Source organism: Lithobates pipiens, unplaced genomic scaffold, assembly GCF_037356315.1.
Source record: "Lithobates pipiens isolate NorthernLeopardFrog02 unplaced genomic scaffold, aLitPip1_a1.2 Scaffold_8, whole genome shotgun sequence".
Taxonomy (NCBI): Eukaryota; Metazoa; Chordata; class Amphibia; order Anura; family Ranidae; genus Lithobates; species Lithobates pipiens.
The window spans coordinates 554,198,598-554,225,300 of NW_027507903.1; the positions used below are offsets into that span (position 1 = coordinate 554,198,598).

A 26,703-nucleotide genomic window follows, 5' to 3' on the forward strand; every position below is an offset into this window, starting at 1 on the left:
TCACAAAAAGGTTATATTGGTTTGTGCAAAAGTTATTGCGTCTATAAAGTAGGGGATAGATTTATGGCTTTTTTTTTTATTTATTATTTTTTTTTTTATTAGTAATGGCAGCAATCTGAATTTTTTTTATTTTTTTCATGACTGTGACGTTGCAGCAGACGCTTTTGACACTAATTTGAGGCCAGAGACCTTTATACAGCAATCAGTGCTATAAAAATACACTGATTACTGCGTAAATGACAGTGGCAAGAAAGGGATTAAACACTATGGGGCGATCAAGAGGTTAAATGTGTTCCCTCACTGTGTTCTAACTGTAGGTGGGATGTGCTCACTAAAACATGACAGATCACTGCCCCTGATGCCGGGGAGCAGTAGATTCCTGTCATGTTGCTAGGCTGAACAGGGAAATGCCTTGTTTACATAGGCATCTCCCCCCCGTGTTGCCTCTCCGGGTCACGACCATGGGCCACCGCTGGCCATAGAGTCTGCGGGCATGCTCGCATGCCCACTAGCCCAATTTAAAGGGGAAGTACAAGTAGGCCCATTTGCACAGTCGTGCCATTGTGCCGACGTATATCCTCATGCGCTGGATGGCAAGCGGTTAAGCTAAAAACTTGTTAAACAGTCCATATAGTCCATACCAAAAAGTAGGCAAGTACACTATATTGCCAAAAGTATTGGGACACCTGCTTTTTTTTTTATTTTATTTTTTTATTTTTTTTCCCCCCACACTTTAATGGCATCCCAGTCTTAGTCCGTAGGGTACAATATTGAGTGGGCCCACCCTTTGCAGCTATAACATCTTCAACTCTTATGGGAAGGCTGTCCTCAAGGTTTAGGAGTGTGTCTATGGGAATGTATGACCATTCTTCATAAGCTAATTTGTGAGGTCAGGCACTGATGTTGGCTGAGAAGGCCTGGCTCGCAATCTCCACTCTAATTTATCCCAAAGGTGTTTTATCAGGTTGAAGTCAAGTTCCTCTACCCCAAACTTGCTCAACCATGTCTTTATAGACCTTGCTTTGAGCACTGGTCCAAATCATTTGGTGGAGGGGGGATTATGGCGTGGGGTTGCTTTTTAGGGGTTGGACTTGGCCCCTTAGTTCTAGTGAAGGAACTCTTAAGACGTCAGCATACAAAGACATTTTGGACAATTTCATGCTCCCAACTGTGGGAAAAGTGTGGGGATGGCCCCTTCCTGTTCCAACTTGACTGTGCACCAGTGCACAAAGCAAGGTCCATAAAGACATGGATGAGTGAGTTTGGGGTGGAGGAACTTGACTGGCCTGCACAGTGTCCTGACCTCAAGCTGATAGAACGCCTTTGGGATGAATTGGAACAGAAACTGCAAGCCAGGCCTTCTTGTCCAACATCGCAGTCTGACCTCACAAATGTGCTTCTGGAAGAATGGTCAAACGTTCCCATAGACACACTCCTATACCTTGTGGACAGACTTCCTAGAAGAGTTAAAGCTGTCATAGCTCCAAAATGTGGGCCAACTCAATATTAAACCTTACGAACTAAGACTGGGATGTCATTAAAGTTCATGTGCATGCAAAGGCAGGCATCCCAAAACTTTTTGGCAATATAGTGTATGTTAATATTGTTAGCCGAATATTTAAAAAAAATCTCATCGATGTGTGTTGAAGCATATCTAAACTCAAAAGCCAAAGTGTAATATTGCAGTTTACCAATCCTTGTGGCTGAACATTTTTTATAATTTTCTTTTTTTTAATTTATTTTTGTTACCTGATGATTTGGCCAGTAAGTCAAGTATATCAAAACCTCCTATAACATACCCAGCTGGCCAGCAAAAGTGGCAGTTAGAAGGTTGAGCCAAGCCATGTAACAGTGATAGGGGTGCCTACAATGGTCAGCTTTTTATTGATTTATGTAAAACCTTTTATTCCAAAAGGAAAATAAACTGCTTCTATAATTGCTTATAATGTGTCAGCTGCAGTCAGACTTTAAATATGTGACTAACCAGTTAAAGCTAAATCAAAATCTTCTAGTCCATTTAACATTACCCCCTCCCAGATATTGCTGCTGTGCAATGGTGTCTCTGATCTCTGCCCATTGAGAGATGGGAAGTGTTACTTGCCTGGTGAAAATAAACAAGTCAAAAAAAAAAAAAAAATGTAAAGCAGTCACCACTACATGGGTACCTTCGGGGCAGCCATATTTGTTTGATTCATGTTGTACTGCGCAATGGCTCTGCTTTACTGCTCCTTTTACCTGGTGCAAGTCTATGATCAGCTGCTTCATAATTGCAGTGCTGCTCCCGATTTTAAGCATTGCTTGTCATTATCCTGCTGTTTCTGACCACTTCAGAGAAATAATGAGCACCTCCCTCAGGCAAATGAGCTCATTGCATGGGGAGATTTTCATGATCCTTTCTGCTCCATAACAAAGTAGTGCATGTTCAGTGTATAATAAACATTGCAACGTGCCTAGCAGGCATACTGTGCGTACAAGGAGAAGCAGATATTTGCACATCCAACATGTGACCAGATCATAAAAGCTCTTTACAATACCAATTGAGCTTTTCTATGCAGTTATGAAGTAGACTTTTTTTTTTAATCCCATTCCATCATAATTAAAGAATTCCATTTATAAATCTGTATAAAAAGTACAATAATCATACTATGGAAACGCAAGAAGGCAAAGGCCATTCGTAATAAAAACAATAGAGCATTTTCATCATGTCAATATAGCCAGTTATATACACTATATTGTCAAAAGAATTGGGAGGCCTGCCTTTACACGCACAATGTGGGAAGACTGTCCACAAGGCTATGGGAATGTTTGACCATTCTTCCAGATGCGCATTTGTGAGGTCAGGCACTGATGTTGGACGAAAAGTCCTGGCCCGTAGTCTCTGCTGTAATTCATCCCAAAAGTGGTGTTTCGGGTTGAGGTCGGGTTCCTCCACCCCAAACTCACTTATTCATGTCTTTATGGACTTATGCACTGGTGCGCAGTCATGTTGGAACAGGAAGGGGCCATCCTCAAACTGTTCTCGCAAAGTTGGGAGCATGAAATTGTCAAGTGTCTTGGTATGTTGACGCCTTAAGAGTTCTCTCCAGTGGAACAAAGGAGCCAAGTCAAACTCCCTAAAACCCCACACCATGATCGCCCCTCCAACAAATGATTTGGATCATTGCACAAAGCAAGGTCCGTAAGGTGGGTGCAGGCCAGTCAAGTTCCTCCAGGCCAAACTCTCTCATCCATGTCTTTCTGGACCTTGCTTTGTGCACTGGTGTGCAGTCATGTTGGAACAGGAAGGGGCCATCCCCAAACTATTCCCACAGTTTGGAGCATAGAATTGTCCAAAATGTCCTTGTATGCACAGTCTTGTTGGAAGAACGGTCAAACATTCCCATAGACACGCTCCTAAACTTTGTAGACAGCCTGCCCAGAAGAGTTGAAGCTGTTTTATAGCTGCAAAGGGTGGGCCAACTCAATATTGAACCCTACGGACTAGGACGCCATTAAAGTTCATGTGCGTATAAAGGCAGTGTCCCAATACCTTTGGTAATATAGTGTATGAGCAGATGCAAGTAAGAGATGACCTGTTTGTCCACACTAATATCATTGGCATACCAGACTTTCCCAATACCCTGCTCATTACAGTTTAGATTACAATAAAGAGACCTTGTTACCAGTAGAATTCAAACCTAACCCAAACTAGTCTTAGAAATGTCCCCTCCCCTTTCCTGTTACCCGTGCTGCCTAACCTGATATAAAGGATGTGTGTACTTGCCTGTTTTTAGGCCGCTTCAGTCCGGTCATGCGAATTGACTCTTCTGCAGTGATTACATTTTGCTAGCAAGTTCAGAGGCATATTGCAGGTCAATAAAAAATACTGTAGTTTATGGAAAGGAATGATGCTGCAAGTTGGCATTTAAAATGCCTTTTACCTGCAATTTTATTTTGATAGGCAATAAAAGGGAACTGATTGCTAAATACTAGACGAGATGGGCCACAGGTTAATAAGTGGCTACCACACACAAACATGTTCCAATATGTCTGAAACACAAGATGCGTGTTTTATGTCTGTAAGAGCTGCCCAAACCTTGCAAATATTTTCTGCCCAAGCCTTCTCAGGGACAAGTGGTTGGGATGGGTTTTTCTTGCTGATCACCATTGTTTTACCCCTGAGGTAGGCTGGCCTGGGGGAATGTCTGAGGATTGCACCCTCCTCCATAGCAACAAACCTCCATGTCCTACCAGTGTGAGTGTGCATCTTTGTACACTGATCCATCATAAAGAAAATTTCATAGCCACTGCAGTGAAGTGTCAGTAGGCACCTTCACACTATAGACCTCATCTCAGCTTGTCATTAGCCTTGCATTACATGGGTGACCTGTTTCATGCAATACTTTGCATACATTTTTAGTAGCAATATAAAGTATTGCAATCTATTGTGGCATCAGCAGCAAGGTTTATGATCTTTTCCATTGCGCTTTTTTTTTAAAGTGTTTTTTCACCTTTTGCAGTCAAATTTTGAGACACGCCCACTATGATTGCGTTCCTATTCACACATAATACCCAAAATCATTTTAAAATGGTATTTCTTACCCTTAGTTGTTTGAAGCAGGATTATACATGGCACTCTGTGGGCAGCTCCTATCGCTTTGAAAATTATGGCAATGTAGCGAATAACGGACAGACTTATAGGGTCATATTTTTAAAGAGCGACATGCTGACAAAATATTGAATGCCTGTACCATGATGGATTATATGATGTATATATGTATGTATATGTGTGTATGTGTATATGTATGTGTGTATAATATTATATTATATTATATATTTTTTTACATTTGCTATGTTTTTTTCACCTCCAACTGCTCCTCTTTAAGCTGCCATGGTAGCCAGCAGGCACATGATGCACTGCAAAAATGATTTGCCCATTGAAGAGCATGGGGCTGTGCTGCTACCACACAGCAACAGTATGCAGTGCACTCTGTTTCAGCAAGGTGGTTCAAGTTTTAAAAGGTTGAAGGCAGTGACTAAGTGACCCAACGTCTCTTCACTGCCAAACGTCTTTTGAAAAGTGATCTGCTGAGGAATGCTTTAGTGAATTGAAAAACCAGCAGCCGACCAACTCCTGATCATAGCTGCACCAGATTTTGCGTACTCCAGCTTTAGTAAATCAACCCCGATATCTTGGGATCTTTAAACTTTTGTTAGGAAGGACATTTCTGCACATCTAGTTATAAACAGATAATGAGATCTGCCAGCACAATACAATATATAATTATGGCAAACACAATTCCCCAGCTCCTTCATAAATATTACATAGCAAGTGAGAACTAAATAGAATTTCACATAAAATTGTTTATTATTATTTTCAACAAAGTCCTATACAGTATTAGTGTCATCCAAATTTGATTAGTATACTATTAAGGCCTAATGCACACTGGATATTTTTGCAGCTGCTTCTATGGGCGTCAGGCATTTTCAATTTTTAATTTTTTTCCTGCCTCTAAACTTCCCTGCATGTTGGCCTATGTGTACATGCACACTATGGCTTTTACCAGCATTTAGTGGCAGGTAAACACACACCCCCCCCCCACCCCTCAAGTCAGTGCATCCAGGAGCAGCAGCGTTTTGGTAGAACAAATGCTTGACACGTGGGGCATTTAGCACTTGAGCGTTTTATTCATTTCAATAACCAGAATAAATTATTCTGGCTCAGAAATTAAAGCACCAAACTTTGACACCTGTAAACGTGCCTAAAAGCGTTGCGCGGTCTGGCTTTTTTTTTTTTCTGTCAAAACATTGCTGCCAGGAGGAAAGACTTAAAGCCCTTTCACACTGATACTCCTTTCCTGCCCCATGGGACTTTTCACACCAATGCGCTTTTGGTTGCGGTGCATTTTGAAAAGTCCTGCATGCTGCATCTTTGGTGCCATTTTGAAAATCGCATCAAAAACACAGCTTCTCATTGAAATTATTCAAACTTGCGGTAAAAACTCATTGTGTTTTTTTTGTACATTTTTGATTCACATGTCCATTTTTCACAGGTGCAGGCGGCCCAAAAAGCACCAGAAACACACAGGAAATGCATCTGAAACACAGCAAAATCACCAGTTTAACACATTTTTGCTACAGAGCAGTATGAAAGGGGGTCTTATAGGAGGGTTTACGGAAACGTCTTGTGTGCATGGGGGCCTAAAAAAAGTTAATATAAGACCTATTGTTCTTCATTGGTGGCCAATCAACTAAAATCATTTACGAAAGGTAGAGCGAGCCTGTAAGTCAGCAGTAAGGTCTCTGTAATAGAATAGAAAGAATTAGGACAGATGGAAAAGAAAATAACAAGGGCGGACAGGGAGTAGGCAGAGGTTATGAGGGAGCAGGCTAAGTAGGTCTATCCAGTCCTTGAGTTTTCAGAAATGGAGCATTTAAAAAAAAAAAGGTGTGTGTGTGTGTGTGTGTATGTATGTATGTATGTATGTATGTATGTATGTATGTATATATATAATATATAATATATATTAGTATGTGTATATATATTAGTATGTATGTGTTGAGCTGCGAAAGTGGAAATACACTTTAGGTTTTCTGCCTAAGCACTCCAAACTAGTGGTGTTTAAGTGGACACTGCTGTATTCTGAAATGCTATAGTGTACTATCTATGAAAATTGTGTGGGATGTGTTTTTTATTTTTTATTTTTTTTTTCTTAGAGATTATACAGCAGCCTCAAATGCTGTACATAGCAATTCATTATGCAGTAGAATGAAAGTAGACAGTGCCCCTGGTGGGCAATACATCAGTAGTAGAGGACTTGGTATTGTCACAAGTTCTAAAAATAGCAGCATAAATTGCACATTTAATCAAGGGTTTTTTTTGCCGTTTTTTTTTTATTTTTTATTTTTTTACTAAGAAGGTTCTCCTTGTGTTTTCTTTTTTTTTTTTTCTGCATTTATTTATTTTGCTTTTAGTAGAAGTTTTAACTTCTTGTATCAGTACAGTTTCTACCATATAATTGCTTAAATATAGCTGAGGAAACCTTGATGGGATTGCTTTGATGTTGCATATAAAGTGGTCAGGCACTCGTATCAACTGTACATGCGTAGTTTTATTTCTTTATCGTACGACACAGCCGGTTATTATAATAAAAACTACTTGGGTTATACGCCACCTATAGGTGAATGGACACTGGTAGATCAATCAAACAGGAAGTCCTCCCTTATATAACCCCCTCCTGTACAGAAAGCACATCAGTTTTTTTTTTTTTTTTTTTCACCAGTGTCTGTAAGGTGGTGGTCACTAATGTGATGCGTGTTCTCTTGGAGCATACGTGGAGGTCTGGATGGTTCTATTTATAATCATGGACTTCAATCGGATCCATTCTAAAAAGCTGTCGGCCAAAGATGCCGAGCCTCGTTGGAAGGAGAGAAGTCTCCCCAAGGTTTGCCTGTAATGCAGCCCTAGGGCGCTGGACCCTGCATAATGGAACCCTGTGTAGTGTTTGTTCTGACCAAGGTGCTTTCCTGCAGGGTGCTATACAGGTCCAGGGGAGTGGACCCCAGATTAAGGGAGACACAGTTTCTGAAGGTCTTTTAATATAAATCTTTCTGTGATGGGTGAAGATTGGACTTCAGTTATGTTCAAAGTCTTGCATTTTTGCAGTTTCTCTTTTTTTTGAAAAAACAATTGAGAGATCTGACTGTTCTCCAAGTGGCCACTGAGAGCAGTGTGCCGTTTAATCATGCTATGTACTTCTTAGTCATGTCGTCTGCGGTTTTCCTCCAGCCACTAGAGGGCGAAGGCTTGCTCGGTATGGCCTATTTTTATATAGGCAGGAAGTAGAAGGGCGGCCATGATGCCAGGTGGCAACAGGTTCAGCAGGGCCTCTGGAGACACAACAGCAGCCCATGGATACTAAAAGTGTGAGTACTTACTATGGGAGAACTGTGTGACGGACAAATACATGATTGTATGCTGCATATTTACTTCTTATCCGGGGGACTGTACAACTAAGTCGATACACCCCTGGATGGTTAGCAGAGCACTTTAAAGTGTTGTTGATTGCTTAGTAGGCAGGTGCAGAGTAGTATACATGCTTGCAAACTTGTTGCTTACATGCATGTTTAAATATACAAGTTTGGAAAAACATGAGCATGGGTGCATTTTAAGGAGTTGTATCTCCAGTATAGTGTGTGATTGGTCTGCAGAAGCTTATTTTATTTTTTTACTGTTCTGAAATGGCATAGAGTCTGCATTGGATGCATATGTGCTTTGCTAAATCCTGCAGGACTAGTATGGGGCCAACTTCAGTTAAGCAGGTGCATACTTGCAAACTAGCTAAAACGCGTGATTGCTGGAAAGCATGGTTGCTAAAGATGCATGTTTTTACATATTCGCATAAATATACATCGTTCTACATGTTTGCATAAAGATGCATGGTTGCACAAAAATGCATGTTTATTCATGTTTGCATAAATATACATGGAGATCCATGGTTGCATAAAGAGGCATGTTTATACATGTTTGTATAAATATACTTGGTGATACATGATTGCATAAAGATACATGGTTGCATAAAGATGCACATTTTGTACATGTTTGCATAAATATACATGGTTATATGATCGCATGAAGATGCATGGTTACATAAAGATTAATGTTTATACATGTCTGCATAGATACATGTTGCATAAACACGTTTCATAAACGCATGCTTGCTATTTGTGTAAATGCATGTTTCCATGGGCACGTATTGAATGAATGCATGTTTACAGGCACACACGATTTCATATTTTTCATAAATGCATAGTTGCATAAGCGCATGCTTCCATAGATGCAAATTGCCTAAACACATGCTGGCATGTTTTCATTTTACTGAATACGTATGTTTACATTAAGCTGTATACATATGTACTTGTTTTCCTGGGATTACATGCATATGTGCTTGTTTGCCTGGGGGTACACGTGCGTGCTCATTTGCCTTGTATTGCAAACATGAATGCATGAATGGCAAGAATACTTGTATACCTCCATGTTTGCATACCTGGGTACTTGCAGACCTAAGGGGTTGCTACGTTATTTACCTGTTATACCAGTTAAATGGTTCCAGAAAAGAGAGGCAGCCGGAGGAGGCAGGGGCACCGCTCTCAGGTTCAGGGATCTGGCTGTGTCCACATCTCCGGATGGACCGTGGCATCGGGTGCATCTAAGCCACTGTGGTGTTTGTCATTGCAGTGTTTCCTGTCGCATTCATTTTTCGTCAGTCTGCGGCCAGATCACCTTGATCATGCCTGATCTCTGTTCATCTCTGTTGATCAATGCCTAAGTAGGGTCAAGCCTGGTTAGTGTATAGATGGAAGACAGCCCGGGAATACCAGATGCTGTAAGCTTCCCCCACCTGGGTGAGGGAGGCATCTGTGTCTTGGGAGTATCTCAGGCCAGAAGAGCCTATGGCAGTCTGAGGCGATTTGTTCTATCTTTAGCCTGCAGAAACCTGGTAATTAAGTGCACCTCTTGGGACTGACTCTTGGGTCTGCTACAGAGTTGTCAGTCTTTTGCCTTGCATTTGCTCTTGGAGCAGAAGTTGTAGACTCATTATTGTGAGACAATTAAATTTTAGCGGTTCCAAAGCCAAATCGGGACATAAGGTCTAAAGATCTCAAGCCACTGAACAGCCTTCTGTTTTCAGATGCGCTAGATCTGTTCAGTGATGACCTCTCTGCAAGAGGTAGATTTCGAGGTCCATAATCATCTGTAAACGCACATCTTCATATGGCTGTTTGATTCCAGGCTCATCAAGGATCTCTGTATTTGCAATGGAAAGTCGTTTTTAGCTGTGTTTAGGGTAAAGCATGTTCCCTACATACAGCCCTACCCCAGGTCTTGGTAGAGGTTCATTCTCTGGAAATTTCAAGATCCAGGCATTGGATTGCCGGAAGGCTCTGTGGTAGCACTGATATTAATGTTGGCTGAATTAGCCCAAGAGGGCTTGGTATACTGACATGGCGAGTCTTGCGAGGGTTGTTCTTGGACACTCCCAGTCCAGCAGGACCTGATGGTCTTGAGTCCTGTATCTCTGCACTGTTGAGTCTCTGGAAGCCAGCTTCACGGAACTTCAATTACAGGACTTGAAACTATTTTTTTTTTGCCTGGAGTGAAGCCAGAAAGTGGCACCCGCAGAAATGTGAGTGGGAGATTTTCTTTTTCTTTCTCCAATCAGTAGAGGAAAGGAGTTGTTCTTTAAGTAGAGTTAAGGGTCATAGTTTTGTCCCTATCCATTTATTTTTTTTCTCACTCGTTTCATACCTCATCAGCATGTAACTTGGACAGTCCCACCTGTCAGGCCATTCTTGTGTCCTTGGGACTTGAATGTGATTTTGACTGTCTTTGCAGAGGCCACTTTTTGAACCAATCGAGGGATTCTGTTGGTCCTTTTCTCTTGGAAGGTGGCTTCTTTGGTTGCTATCACTTCACTAAGTGGAGTTTCAGAGGTGGCGTCTTTCATGCAAGGAGCCTTTCTTGGTCTTGCATCATAAGGTGATGTCGCGTCCTCATTCATTTTATTGCCTAAAATGGTTTCTCGTTTTCACTTGAATCAGGACGATGTCTTGCCTTTTATTTTTCTCCTAATCCAGTCAGCAGGAGAAAGATCGCCATCTACTCTAGAGGTAGTTCAGACTCCTGCGGTCTACTTGAGTTGTTGGCACAAGTCAGGAATCCTGGTTTGTGCTGCCAGAAGAGCCCAGGAAGGGCATGCGGCATTCAGGTCGAATATTTCGCAGTGGATCTGCCGGTTTATCAACGATGCCTATGGTTTAAATGGCCACCAGGTGTGGGGGGATATCTTGGGCCATCTGTCATCGGGTGTCAGTGGCCCAGGGGTATGTGACCACTATTTTGGTCTTGGTTTATACATCTACAGGATTTTTACCAGGTTCAATGTCAATAACGTAGAAGATGCTGGCTTTGGTCTCAGCGTATTACAAATAGCAGTGTAGTTCCTTCTCTGGTGGCAGTTTCTATGATAGTGTCTCCCTCCCCTCAAGGATATTGCTTTGGGACGTCCCAAGTAGTAGTTATTATAATAACCGGCTCTGTGTTTTGTGATGTACGAGAAAGAAAATAGGATTTTTTTTTTTCTACAGCTTACCTGTAAAATTCTTTTCTTGGAATACATCACAGGACAGAGGTCCCCCCCCCCTTTTTGGGAATTTATTGCTTGCTACAAAACTGATATGCTTCCTATGTAGGAGGGGGTTATATAGGGGAGGACTTCTTGTTTGATCTACCAGTGTCCATTCACCTATAGGCAGTGTATAATCCAAGTAGTTATTATCATAACCAGCTCTGTATCTTGTGATATACTCCAAAAAAAGGATTTTACAGGTAATCTGTAGGAAAAAAATTATTTTTTTTCTATTTAGTTTTACAACCTACACATCAAAATTCTATCAAACCCGCTTCCACAAAGATATCGCACACACCATGCATTACTGACAGTAGCATCAATTAGTATCTTTAAGAGGTAGAACAGGGGAGTCCAACTTTGGGCCCAACACAAAATCGTAAACTTAAGAATGTTGTGTTTTTTTGGATTTTTTTTTTTTTTTTTTTTTTTATGAAAATGCGGTTATACTTGGCGAATACATGCGGCCAAAGAAAAATTTGACAGTATCTCTTTAGTGGACTTTTATATGTTTTATCCTTCCAAAGAAAACTATAGCATTCTTCACAATCACACTCTGATCATGTTAGCAGTAGCACCTATAATTGTAATTAACTATTTTCAAGGAAGAAGCACAAAAGGCAAAATTAGAACCAAAATATCTGATGAGCACCTTAATAATTGAAAATTTGTTACTACATCCATCAAGACAGATATGGATGCATTCGTTTGCCAAAAAAAATGTCAAATACCACAAGTGTTTTATTTTGCCCTCTCCACTTTTTTTTTTTTTCCATTATAAAAATGTTTTATTACTCAGGTACATGTGATTTGCAAGTTGCCCTACTTTTTCTACTCTCCTTTTTGTCAGTGTATTTTATGTGTGGCCCAGGACTATTCCTCTTCCTCCAATGTGCCCAGGAAGGTCAAAGGTTTGGACACCCCTGAAGAGCTTAATAGCATGGGAGCATGATTTACAATACAAATACATGGAAAGAAGAGCAATACACCACCACCATTCATTATTAAGCACAAACATCCTCTACAGCCTTGTACAAAGTGCAACTATCGTAAAACACATGAACACAACTGACCATAGAAACATTTGTTCCACCATGCACGTTCTCCCACAGCTTTCTGTTTTAGTTTTTTGTATCAAGCCTGTTCTTTACATCCTGTAGATTTGGAAGGTGTCTGACAGAACAGATGAGAAAATCAACTCTAATGGGCAAAGTAGAAAGCAAGTAGAGTTGGGAAGGGTTAGCACCTCTGTCAGATTATAATTTAATGCTTGTGTTCCCATTGTGGAAATATTCCCACATTTGGTGTTTGGCAGGCAGAACATTCAAAGGAGATGCACAGTATTGTGATGAAGGTACCAACCCTTATATACTATATCTGGAAAGAAAAAGTTGTCTAGAGTTGGTCTGTAATCCACAATAAAGTTGAATAGAAACAAAACGGAGTCAGCCATTTTTTTTAATTTTTTTTAGTACACACAGGAAGTAGTGTTCTCCCCAACAAACGAGAACAGCATCAGTTTCCTTATGTGCCTCCAAATGCCTTGGTTATGTGTGGTAAGGGAGTTTATGATCAGTTAGGAAGGGTCTAAAAATTCCCTTTCACACAGGTACAGCAGATCCCAGTGTGCTTCAATGATGCGAGGATTGTATGGATCATATGGTGATGTCCCTAAACTATATCTGCTGTGGTCTTCTAGGGCATCCTGGCTTAGCCCAGACCAGGCAATATAGAGATTTGTCTGCAGACTCCACTCCCCTGACTAAATCGAATGAAATCAACTTCGTATTTTACCTTGGTTCAATGTTTCTAGGGGAAAACAGCCATAGGCTACTTTCACACTGATGTGGTTTTCAGGCGCTTTAGCACTCAAAATAGCCTCTGAAAAGCATCTGAAAACCACCTCCCATTCATTGCAGTCTCTTTTCACCCTGGGGCGGTGCACTTGCAGGATGTTACGAAAAATTTCTGCGGTATCTTTGGGGAGGGTTGGGAGTGCTGTATTTATCCTTCCCAAAATGCCCTGCCCATTGCAATGAATGGACAGCATTTCCAAAGCACGTTGAAAGCCCCGCAAAACTGGTCTTTTTACACTTCTTCTTTTTACTAACAAAAAAAAGTACCCTGCTCCCGCACTGCAAAAATAGTGCTAAAGCGCCGCTAAAACAAGCAGCACTTTAGTCCTAACAGCCGGGCATGCCAGTGTGAAAGTAGCTATAAAGTTCACTTATTCTTTTATTGCATGAAGAATACAAAAGACTGCTATCTGACCAGAGACCTTTGGTCATAGTGGGCAGCAAAATAAGTGGCCTATGGGAGCATGTAAATGAAATCTGATCACGATACAAATTGAAGACCATTCCCAATAAAAAATAATCATTATAGCTGCAAACGGTAAACGCATTTCAAGGTTATTTTTTTTTTTTTTTATCACTGTTATTGGTTTTCAGTTGACAAATAGTTGCAAATATAGCTAAAATATGTTGAGAGGAAAATGAGAAAAATATTCTCATAATGAGCCATACCTGTCGGTGTATTTTATTGCACCATTCTCTTGGTGAATGCATGCTTGATTCTCTAAGCCTGTGTAATAAATATGAAAGCAACGTGACATGTTTGTACTTTTGGTTTATTTATGGCTAAATTAGTGAATTTTACCTTTTCTTACCGTAGATGCCTTACCTTCTGCCGAAGATGAAGATGACGACGACGATAATTCTTCTTCAGAAGAGAAGGCAACGGAGAACTCTAAACCTAATCGTAAGTAAACCTATATATTTCATTCATGTATGCCAGAAAGCCCTATTACATGATTTGGTACAGTGACCAGCTAACCATCATTTTGTCGCAAATCATCCTAAATTATAGTATACTGTATGCATCCTCTTTCTCTGGCAATTGCGGATAAATATTTGGATGTGCAACTATTACTATTTGGCCACCAAAGTGTTACATGTGCTGGTTGTCGTTACTTTCTTATTTAAAAAAAAAATATTTTCAAATTTACTGAAGGCTTTTTTACATGGGTCAGCTACATTTACTGTATAAACTTTTATATTATTGCTTTCTGTGTGTTAATGTCATTTCACGAAGATGTTGCAAAAAAAAAAGATTGTACAGATTCCCCCCCCTTAAATGCTGCAAAAAAATACCTGGTAAACTTCCAGAAATGCAGTTAACTCCCAACTTCCTGTGATAGGTTGGTTGACTGACCTGCCTCTGCTATATAGATTTACTTGGCTTTATTGATGGTCTGGACTACCCATGGCAGTGATGGGCCAAGAGTACAAGGTAGGAGTGAAAAGCAAGAACCTGGTTTATACTAGCATGGCTAGTGTGTAGTTCTTTACAGGAAATTGAATAGCACCTAGAGGTGCCTACTGTCCATAGTAAAGATGCCAATATACAGAATGAATTTCCACCAGTTCCTGATGAAGCATACAAAATTTTCTGCTATGGGACCACTCATGCGAACTCGCTGCAGAGCCCAACTCTGTGTGTGCTACTGTAGCTGCTGACTTTTAATATTTGGACATTTGCCTATCCTGGAATCCAGCTAGGTTGGCATCCCAGCCAATATTTCCATCGCCTCTTGGGTGCTGACACCATCATTGCCTGTAAGGGAAAGTGGCAGTGGAGCCTTGCGGCTTCACAGCTGATTCCCTAATGTGCAGCGCTTTCTTCTGGCGGGGAAGGAGGTGACAAATGGGGATGGGTACCTGCTTCCCCCTCCTGAACCGTCCCCCCCCCCCCCACCTAAAGTTGCCATATGTGGCACCGGAGGGGGGGGGGGCAGATATGTGGAGTTTCCACTTTTGGGTGGAATGCCACTTTAAGACACACAAAATGGGTCTCTGCCCCGCCCCTTGCTCCTTCTTTACTGGCTGTGATTGACAGCAGTGCAAGCCAATGGCTTCTGCTGTTGCGTCTGAGCCAATAAGGTGGGCTAAAGCTGGGAGAGCAGCTGCTCTCGTGCACATCGCTGGATTGAGATCCAACTAAGGTAAGTGTTATGGGGGAGGGTTTAGCTGCTTACTAAAGGTGTGTGTGTGTGTGTGTGTGTGTGTGTGTGTGTGTGTGTGTGTTTTATTTATTTTTTTTACCTTCGTGCATAGGTTGCATGAAGGTAAACTTTCAGCCTTTAGAATCCCTTTAAGGATTGATAAGCTCCAATTTTATTACATTTTTGTTTTGGATTTAATACTGCTTTAACTGCCATGGATCAGAGAGGGCAACTTTCTCAAGGACTATAAATGTCTCAGTTGCCTCAGCCTTGGTACAATCTTATGATGCTTATGGAAGTTTTCAGAACCCTAGCTGGAGTCCCACTTAAAAGAACGTTTTCTCATGAGGTGGGAGTTTATTCTCCCCTACTTTTTTTTTTTTCTACTCATGATGTAATGTTCTCATCTAGTTATTATTTACCATTACTTTCTAAGGATAATTTGGCTATCCGTACTGTGTTCATGTACAATGACACCTTTTCATTTTACTACTTAGTCCTTATCTCTCATGCATTGTATGTTATTACCTACTTTCAATCAAAATATTGAAAACAAAAAAATTCTATCTCTGCTTAGGGATTTTGCATGATGCCTACATGGTACACTTGCAATTAAAAACGTTGTCTGTAAGCTAAATGATGGTTTGCTCCTACACAGACTCCCTTTCCCAGAAATCGTCATGATTCCAAAGTTATCTATACATGGCAGACTGGTGGACTTGGGACTTGGCTGCTGGTGGCCGATCTGAAATAGATCCATAGCGATTGCCAGATATGGGTAATGGATGCAGATGGTGACTCTCTATTTTGTGTGGCAGCCAAGAAAGATAGTCATACCAGGGACACGCACAAATATATTGGTGCAGTCCTCTTCCCATCTGATTTTTATTTTTATTTTTTTTCATTGTTTTTTTAATATCCGAGCAGATACTTGCTAGCCTTGAAAGTTGTAAACCCATATATGGCCAACTGTTGTCAGTGAAGGCCTAGAATGACCTTTCCTTACTGAAAATCTGCACAGCTTTGTTCCAGTCTCTTCTGTTTAAATAGAAGGTATGCTGCATTTCAAAAGAAGCAGTGGCTACACGTGACTGTAGATAATATTATATAATTATCTATTGGTAATAGTTTCCTTTGGCATTAAGCTGTGTTTAACTGAGGACCTTTTCTTTAACAAAGCAAAACCTGAGATCCAGACACAGGAAGACACCCAGAAGTAATCTGTACTTAAAGATTTAGAATTGAACAATGCAAGCATCCTTGACATTTCTAATCGTTAACCAGAGAAAGGAAAGCGGTCTTTTGTGACGCCCACCTTTTTAAAAAAATAAAAAAAATAAATAAATAAAAAAACCCTTCTAAACTGCACTGATTTGGCCATCACAAAAGTCTCAACTACTTTTTGAAAACCAATAGCTCATTGGTTATTGTCTGTTATGTTATTGTTGTCTGATCGTTATGTTCCCACTTGAGCTGATTTTCCTATTATCTCGATGTTCTCACGCCAGCTGATTTTTCCATCATCGCAAACAGAAGAACCCCACAGAATAAAAATGTTTTGTTGTTGTAGTTTTCGAAGATGAACGATGCACTTTTTTTAGATTATTTAAGACCTATATTAGTAACATTACAAGTCTGCATGAATACATCCCTGATGTTACATACTACAAGGGGAAAAAAAAAATTCGTGTGCAATTGTATATATTTTACCTATTCTTTGAGTTACCTATTCTTTGAGTAAAGTCTGCACTTTTCAAGACGAATTAATTGTTTTTAGTAGTGTCTGCATTACAGCAGTCTTGCTTTTCTATATGATCATACAAGAATAAAGAGCTTTGCACTTTTATACAAGTGTCGGTGTACTGGGGGCGTATTTCATCTATGCCATACAACCAGCTCTCAAAGCTACTTTTCTTATGAAAATCTGCAGAAAATGGTCTGTTCGGCAGGAACCGAAACGACAGGACTTTCAGCCAATGTGGGATACTAAATATTTTAAGGCTACATCCTTCAAAATATTGCTTCAAGCTAGAAATTTTTTGACCGGTCCACTTTTCCAAAGTCATGCATGCTTCTGGGTATTGCTAACAAATGTTTAAATCTGCAACAAAAGGTTAGAATAACTGATACTGAGTAGCAATATTTTCCTAAAACCATTCTGTGGAGAAACGTCAGAACAGACCTTTGTGTAAAAGCTTGTCTGTGTTATACAAGTTTATATTCCCAGAATCGTGCAACCGCCCCCCCACATTCATCCGTTTTAATGTCAAGTAGCCACATGATCTCTCTTTTCTCCCATTAACAGTTCACATTTAAACAACACATACCTTAAATTCCTGTGGGATTCCTCCAGCCCCATGCCATCCTAATTGAGTAAAGACCCCAGCACACCATTAACACTTGCAGGAAAGATTTCTTTGTGAGCAGAAGGTCATAGCTTTGCCTGAAAAGAAAATGCCTAATCTAAAAATTATTTGAAAAAAATAAAATAAAATTATTTGAATTGCAAATGTATTATTTTTTTGATTGGCAATCAATTGGAGAACCGTAGTGGCTGGCATTTCATTTCTAGTACATTAGAACTACCCATATACAGCATAGTCAAGGCTAAGTCCACCCAAATCATGTTTATTTTTTGGTGGATATCATAGTTTTGTTAACGAGATATTCTCTTCAAACCTTTGCCATAATGAAGTCATAAAAAAATTACTTTCTTGTGGTTATAGGAAATCAAGCCATTTTTTTTTATATTGCAATTAAAATTTGCCTCTGTTTTCCTAACAGGTCCATATTGGGCAAACCCAGAAAAGATGGAGAAGAAACTGCATGCTGTACCAGCAGCCAAAACGGTGAAGTTCAGGTGTCCGGCAGGCGGGACACCTACACCCACGCTACGCTGGCTGAAGAACAGCAAAGAGTTCAAACCAGATCACCGCATCGGTGGTTATAAGGTACCGATTGTTTTTAACCACTTGCTTACTGGGCACTTAAACCCCCCTCAGTCCCAGACCAATTTTCAGCTTTCAGCGCTGATGCACTTTGAGTGACAATTGCGCGGGCATACAACACTGTACCCAAATGAAATTTTTATCATTTTTTTCCCACAAATAGAGCTTTCTTTTGGTGGTATTTAGTTACAGCTCGGAGTTTTATTTTTTGCTAAACAAACAAAAAAAGATGCAAAAAAAAAAAAAAAAAAAATCATGTTTTAATAGTTTGTTATAAAATTTTGCAAACGGGTCATTTTTCTCCTTCATTGAAGTGCGCTGATTAGGCGGCACTGATAGGCTGCATTGGTGGGCACTGATGGGCTGCATTGGTGGGCACTGATGGGCTGCATTGGTGGGCACTGATGGGCTGCATTGGTGGGCACTGATGGGCTGCATTGGTGGGCACTGATGGGCTGCATTGGTGGGCACTGATGGGCTGCATTGGTGGGCACTGATAGGCATAGTTAAGGCGGCACTAATAGGCATAGTTAAGGCGGCACTAATAGGCACAGATAAGGCGGCACCGATGGGCACAGATAAGGCGGCACTGATGGGCAAAGATGGGCACAGATAAGATGGCACGGATGGGTGGCACGGATAAGTGGCACGGATGGGTGGCACGGATGGGCACTGATAGGTACCACAGATAGATGGGACTGATGGGCACTGATAGGTGGCACTGATAGGTGGCTCTGATAGGTGGCACTGCTGGGCACTGATGGGCGGCACTGCTGGGCACTGATGGGCGGCACTGCTGGGCACTGATGGGCGGCACTGGGGTGCAGCACCTTTGAGGCAGATTGGGTGGCACTGTGGGTGGCACTGTGGGTGGCACTGTGGGTGGCACTGTGGGCACTATGGGCACTGACAGGGGGCACTGACGGGGGGCACTTTTTCTTTTATTTTACTTCAGGATGGCACTGCGGGAGGCAGGTGGGCACAGGCAGGTGGCAGGTGGTCCCTTGTATTGATGGCCGTGATCGGGACTGATGTCCCGATCACGGCCGCCGGTGATCGGCTTTTTTTTTCTCTCCTCGCGCTGTCAGCGCGAGGAGGAATAATAGCCGATTACCGGCTCCGTTCTATCACATGATCAGCTGTCATTGGCTGACAGCTGATCACGTGATAAGGGGTCGGGATCGACCCCTTACACGGATCGGTGATCAGGCGAGTCTCACGGACTCGCCGATCACAGAGCGCGCCGCGCGTGCCCCTCAGGGGGCGCGCAGGCCGCTCGTAACCAGGACGACGTCAATAGACGTAGTCCTGAAAATGTAGGTCCGCGCTAATGCCGTCATTTGGCAATAGCGCGGATCTGAAGTGGTTAAAAAACACATGACCTGACTCATGGGTTACACAATTCGGAATGTAATTTGTAATGCAAGCTGACAAAGCGTTGCTCAGCAAGGGCAGGTTTTTGAGCTGAAACCAGCTATACTACAAATGGTATCATTCCTCCTTATGTAATTCTTATTAAGAGAACTGAAACTGGAATATACAACTGAAGGTGGGTGCTGTCTACTTTCTTTACAGATTTTCTATTAACTGCAGAAGAAAAAAAGGAGAGGCCACAGGGATTTTTTTTTTCTCTTCTTAGCATTACACTTTCCCTATTTCCACTTCACCTCTGTGCCTGGATTTACCCAGCACGGTCCAGCAGGGATTGGACAAGAGGAAATAAAAATGTCAGGTTACACATGTGGGTTTTTTTTGTCGCCTAAGACCCTGCTGCCTCAGGCCTATGATTGCCTTGTGATAAATACTGCCATGCAACTCAAACTAGCCACAAGGGTGGCTGGATTTCTATCAGTTTTGGCCATACATGATGATTTTATAATAATAATAATAATAATTCAGGATTTATATAGCGCGACAGTTTACGCAGCACTTTACAACATTAGGGTAGACATTACAACACAACACAATACAATTCAAGACAGGGGGAATCAGAGGGCCCTGCTGGTTAGATTTTAGCTTTGTTTTAAAAAAAAAAAAAAAGAGGAAGATCTAAGCAAAAGTGCAATTACTTTCTATTTTAAACAACTGAGACATGATATCGGCCACACAGGGAAGTACGTTGTTTTAAATCCATCAGCCAACTTGTATACTTCCATTGAGCAAAGAAGCAGTGTAGGAGGAAACCGGAATACCTGGAGTGAACCCACACGAGCACAGGAAGAAAATGCAAACTCTGTGCACACAGTGTACTGGATGGGATTCAAACCAAACACCCCAGTATACTATTTACAGTGGGTTTTTTTTGTTTGTTTTTTTTTTTTGCACTTAAAGCTGAAAAAAAAACGAATACTGCCAGAAGTCTTGGGAGCCGATAACTTCCTATCACACAATTTAGGAATCCAGGCATGTGTGATGAACTGTATGCCTTACTGGAAATTAAACCATATGCATATGTTAGGCCAAATCAAAACTTTTTACATAGTACAGCATGCCCTAGTTCACAAACAAATTTGCCAGTCATTAAACAGTTTTCTAAGATTGTGATAAAAGTTGCAGTTCTTGACTATTTTTAGAAATATTTTGAATTAAGTTTTTATTACTAGTTGTCTATAGGGTCCAAAACTCTAAAGAGACCTTCACTAATTCAAAAAGAACCTTACACTGAGTTACTGACATTTGCAAAGTGTTGGTGTATGTATAGCCAATAGCCAAAGCCTTTTTTTCTTTTCCATCTTTTAATTGCGTAGAAAAGGGTTACAACCTCTGCCAGTTTTTTCTGTGGTCTATGTGTACAGTACCATTGGGAAAATGTAACCTAACAACTTATTCCTAGAGATGCAACAGGGAGTTTAAAGACATCTCCTAATGTGATAAGGAAATTCCCCTCTTTGACAGTTATCCCCTTAACAAGTATCGCCATTGGAAGATTCCCTTTACCTTTTGTTCTAACGGGGACTCTTTCCCTTTTCTGTAACAATGGTCACTAGAAAAAATAGATGGGTAACTCTCCAATAGGGACACAGACCATAATACAAACTGTCTAACCTTTCCCCAAATCTAAAATAGTTTTGCCTGGAGATGCACTTTCAGACCACTTTGTAAATTTAGAGCCAGCCTGTGGGACAGTGCTTGGTTTGGGCCCCTCAGCATGCAGGAGCGAACAGTTGTTTATAGGTATTCATCATTATATAGATGCTTTACAACAAATACAGCAATACTTATATGATCGGATGTTAGAAAAACTGATATTTTAGTAAATTGACAGAGCAGAAGAGTAGTATAAGCCCCAGTCCAGAAGGTAGACCAGCAAAGTAACCCCTTTCTCTTCCCCTCATCAAGACTGCCTGGTGTTACGACTATTAGTGATGCTCCACTTTAACTGGGAAGCTGCCAGGACATGAGATCACCTTGCGTGCCAGTCCAGATTTGAAGTTTGGCCATCTTTTTTTCTCTCCCAGCATGCTGTCTTCTTTAGTTTAGCAGAAGTTTTAGAAGTTGAGGCTCATTAAGCTCTCCCCCTGCTGATTACTGAGCTTGTTAGATGGTTTAACAAGCTGAGGGTAATTAATAAATATAGAAAAGGGAGCGAGGCTTGTTATTATAAGTGCTGACTATCTATGTATCCTCTATCCATCCATCTTTGTATACCTATCTTCTGATTTTATCTTACTCCTAGCTAGGCTGCCTCTGTATAGTAAGTTCCAGCAGAGCTTTAGTATTTGGGCATGAAGCTGTTTGTCCTTGCTGGTCTCCATAGACATGTCTTCTGTACTGGGTGTTTTGAAAGCTCACACATACTTTGACCATTGTTATAACAATAAATATGACCGGCTATGGCCTTTGCTGTTTTTCTTCCTTGACAAATTGCTAGGACATGCCATGGAGGAGGGGTGTTCACATGAAGGGTGGTTGTTTTTTTTTAATGTAATAACCTTAGATGGACAGTTTACATAAAGTGCTTTACAGAGATTTTTCTTTTTTCTTCGTGCTACTAAAGTATTATGAAAAATAAAAATCCTTTTATTTTTGCACTTATAGGTCCGTTCTCAAACATGGAGTCTTATAATGGATTCAGTTGTTCCATCTGACAAAGGGAATTACACCTGTATCGTAGAGAACAAATATGGCAGTATTAACCACACTTACCAGCTGGATGTAGTCGGTAAGAGCACAAATGTTTTCATTAAGAGACCGCAAAAGTATGTCAATCAATTCAAGCTTGCATTTATAATCTATAATTCCTCCAAGACCACAGATCATGTGGCAATGTTCTTGTACCTCTGCTCTTTGTTTATATGGTAAACACTTTATGGCTCAATGATAAATGTATTCTTTGTGAGGACTTCCAACGCATAAGAGAAACTAAGCTACCAGCAAACAAAACCTTTAGCCCCTTCATTAATGTCCCTGATGTGAGCTAATATCAGTACAAAGTCGGCTGGTAGCTGTCACAGGTTTTGCTCCATAGACCATGTTAATATGGTGCAAGCCAGTGCACGAAAGATCACTGTTGGCCAGGTTTTCGACCAATGCTGGTGCATGTTTTGAGTCTTCCATTGTGGGGCTTAGCAATTGGTACACCATTTTCTTAAATCCGAGAACTTGTCAGGAAGCCACAAGTCCACCCATAGCTGTAACCTCAAATGCTAGGTGACTAAATCTATAAACACAGGTTCCGTTTATCACCACAATGAGAAAAAACAAAACCTGTATTTATAGATTCAGTCGCCTACTTGTGATATCAGCTATGGGTGGACTCCTAATTGGCACACTGCCTAAATCGGTAAGATCCTTAAGTCTTGGCTCTTCAAGGAAGCAAATGTGACTGGTTAAAGGAGAACTAAACAAATTTCTCCAGTACTTACCTCCCCTCCATCGATGCATCGTTCGCAATTTTCTTTGATGGCATGGACATCATCTCCCAAGCTAGTTCCAGTTTTGGGGTCTTCTGCTGTCTTTATTGCCTAGGATAACAACTCCTGTGTCCTGGCTTTGAAGTGTGCAGTGAATGTACACAGAGCTGTGCATGTGCAGCTTGGTGTACGCGCTAAAGTATCTTGCAAGGAGAAGGTAAGAAGCTTTTATTGCAGAAGAGATTTTGTATGCGTCTCCTGCAATAAAAATCTTTCCTGCTGGCAAGAAGAGTTGCACAGTGGACGTTTTTACAGCTGCTGTTTTTGGCTTCAGGCATTTTTTTCTGCAGCCAGTAGACTCTCCAGCATATCCTATGTGTCCATGCACACCTAGGCTGTTATCAGTGTTTTTTCTGGCTGGTAAAAACCCCCCAGAGCTATTGGATTTGAAAAGGAGTTTTTCAGCTGTAAAAATGTTCTTAAAAATAAATAAATGAAATACCCTAAAAAAACGCAGCTATTTAGCATTTATTAATGTTTTTTGAGCCATAAGCTTTTGTAGGAGTATAACTTTGCTAAAAAAAAAAAAAAAAAACCCGCAAAAGCTGAAAAACGCAACTGCAAAATCACTGCAAATCTCATTCTACAGCTAACTCTACTGCTGTTTTTAGAACATCCAGTGTGCATGAGGCCTTAGGGCAGGGATATACAATTAGCGGACCTCCAGCTGTTGCAAAACTACAAGTCCCATCATGCCTCGGCCTCTGGATCTCATGCTTGTGGCTGTCAGTCTTACAATGCCTCATGGGACTTGTAGTTCTGCAACAGCTGGAGGTCTGCTAATTGCATATCCCTGCCTTAGGGCTACGTTCTGCTTTAAAATTAAACCTACCCTTTTGCCTCTGGAAGTGTTGGGTGCTTGACCCCCCCACACTCTGGTTCTGTCAATCAGCCCCTATATCACTACAGGGCACGGTAGTGTCATAGGGGCTGGCAGAATGAACAAAGACGCACAGTGGGGATCCAGGCTTTTAACACATGTGGAATTATCTGTGATGCAGAGTATTCTTCCAGACAGCAGTAAGGGCAGCAGGACACCAATGCTGGCAGTGGGACATGTATTAAAACTGTTTATGTAATCTTTTTCAAACCTTTCCTTTAGTCAGGAACATGGTCACTTTAAAGTATAGCCATATAATATCTAAATTCCAAGAATGTGTACTTAAGCACACACACACCAAGGCATAATTCAGGGGTGGGCAACTGCGGCCCTCCAGCTGTTGTGGCACTACATGAGGCATTGCATGACTCCCAGAGGCAGAAGCATGATGGGAAGACTGGCAGTTACTCCCAGAGGCAGGATGGGACTTGTAGTTTTGCTGCAGTGGAAGGGCCACAATTGCCCACACCTGGCATAATTAGTCGTATAGCTAAAAGTGCTTTTTTTGTGTGCATACATGTCCACGGGAAGCTCACAGAATTTTCAGTTTGTATAGCTAACTGTTTAAAAATACAACTGGTCTAGTCGAAGTTGTGAAGGGGTTAAATCTGGGTCTGTATTCCCACAGCTGGTGCCCGCTCAAGAAAGCAGTTAAGTGTAGTTACTCTTAACTAGGTGACTATGTGCAAAAATGTCTGCATTCTGTTCCATCTGACTGACAAATGCCTCAAGGACTAAATCCATAGGATAATAAATGGCCGGCATTGCATAAACTGTACTGATTGCCTTTAATGTAGCTGAGGTAATTTGGTGATTCCTAAGCCAGTTATATCACGAATGAATGCTGTGTAATCACTCCAAGGGAACCATTTTTAATTCCCCTCACAGATGTCTTATATGATACGCTCCAGAAAAAAAAAATCAAAACAAATATTTCACAAGCAGCTGTGTTATTTGAGACAAGAATGGAAAGAAATTAGGCATTTGTGCCTGTTATGATAGCACTGGGCTGGTTTTCAGGGAGGAAAAAATAAAGTCCTTGTTTTTCTGCCCTCTATCTGACAAATCAAGAAATTACCCTCCATTTCCTCAAGTTAGTAGCCAATTCTCCCCTCAAATATTTCCTTCATTCAACATCCGCCTTTAATTATCCTACATATTTTAGCCGCTCTGACTCCCTGCCACCCCCATTTCCACCTCACAGATCCTATTAAATTTCAGATATTTCCTGTGCAGGGGGCAATGAGGCCTAGTTTAAGGTGCTGAATTTATTTAGTCTGTCAGCATTTTTTTTTTTCCTTGGTCTCCAGACTGCTCCTGCTACATGTCCTTTATTCATTCTGACTGCTTTCTTCCTGGATGTAAAAAATGAACGCAAACAAAGCCTAATTTAGCAGTTTGTGAAAAGGCAGACTTGTCGGCTATTATGGAGAGCATGGCAAGAATGAAACTGATTACTACTGACAACATGGAGAGCTCTACTTTAACCCAAACTCTAATTATGCCCAGTTGGTCCTGTTTATTAAATTGTGAGGGAGAAAAGCACAAGCTGCCATCTTAACACCGATTAGAAAATATGTAGAAAATTGCTGATTGCTGCAAGTAATAAACACTTTCCATTGATAATACCTGTGTGGCTGATCTGACGGCTGGATGGAGATGTTTTGTCCAATAGTTAGTAACCCACTGCAGGAAACTCCCTGTTTTTGTGCTTTTTTTTTTTTTTTTTTTTTTTTTTTTATGCAGAGATACACCGATCAGCAATAACATTATAATAACCCACCTAATACTGAGTAGGTTCCCCCTTTGCCACCAAAACAGCCCCTATCTATCGCAGCACTAATGCCATTAGACCTCTAAAGATGGAAGCTGTTGTATCTGGCACCAAGACTTCAGTAAATGTTCCATTAGGCTGGATTCACACCTATGCAGTTTTAGTGCTTCTTGCATTGTGCAGATTTGCACTGCAGTCCATTTAACATGGTTTCCTATGGAACACGTTCTGTAGTGCAAATCTGCAAAATGCAAAAAGCACTAAAACTGCATAGGTGTGAATCCAGCCTTAATGTGGCGCTAAACCCAGAACCCTGCATTCACTATATCTGGTCTCCCACAGTACATGGAAATGCAATTGGTTTAGTAAATATAAACTGCTAAATACCTTTTTCTCATCAGCAGTATATAGCACTCTTGTGACTTAGATCAGTGTCTAGTTAAAGCTTGTAGGAGGAGTTTTCATTCTCCTCTGATTGTCCTATAAAGCTGCAGGACCCCTGACCCTCTGTCTAGACCGTGCTGATTGGCCCTGTGCCCATTGCATGCACCCTCCCCCAAAAAAACACACCAAACTGAGCATGTGCAGAGTACTTCCAGAGGCTCTATACTATAGGCAGTTGGATTGGGGACCGTGGAGGGGGGGGGGGCGGCTTGGAGGACGGGATCAAACCACCTTTTTATACAATGCGCAGGATTGACCTTTTTGGCTCAACAGTGAGTGTAACAGTGAGTGTAACAGTGAGTGTAACAGTGAGTGTAACAGTGAGTGTAACAGTGAGTGTAACAGTGAGTGTAACAGTGAGTGTAACAGGCATGCTTTACTGCATATACACACCGATTTGACTGTTGTGGGGTTAGTAACACTTCAAGTCCTTCAAGTTGCGAGGTGTGGCCTCCATGGATCATACTTGTTTTTTTCCAGCGCATCCCACAGATGCGTGATGGAGAATTTGGAGGCTAATTCAAAACCTCAAATTTATTATTGTGTTCCTTAAACCATTCTTGAACCCTTTTT

At 41.1% G+C, this 26,703-nt stretch overlaps 1 protein-coding gene across 3 annotated transcripts in view; it reads left to right on the forward strand.

Moving 5' to 3' along the window:
• FGFR1 (fibroblast growth factor receptor 1) overlaps positions 1 to 26,703 on the forward strand; it is a 126,763-nt gene that overhangs the window by 69,831 nt on the left and 30,229 nt on the right. For all 3 annotated transcript variants that reach the window (XM_077469936.1, XM_077469938.1, XM_077469937.1), the window contains 3 exons: positions 13,842 to 13,928; positions 17,956 to 18,122; positions 22,158 to 22,281. In XM_077469936.1, coding sequence (XP_077326062.1) covers positions 13,842 to 13,928; positions 17,956 to 18,122; positions 22,158 to 22,281 — 378 coding nt within the window. The remainder of the gene's footprint in view (positions 1 to 13,841; positions 13,929 to 17,955; positions 18,123 to 22,157; positions 22,282 to 26,703) is intronic.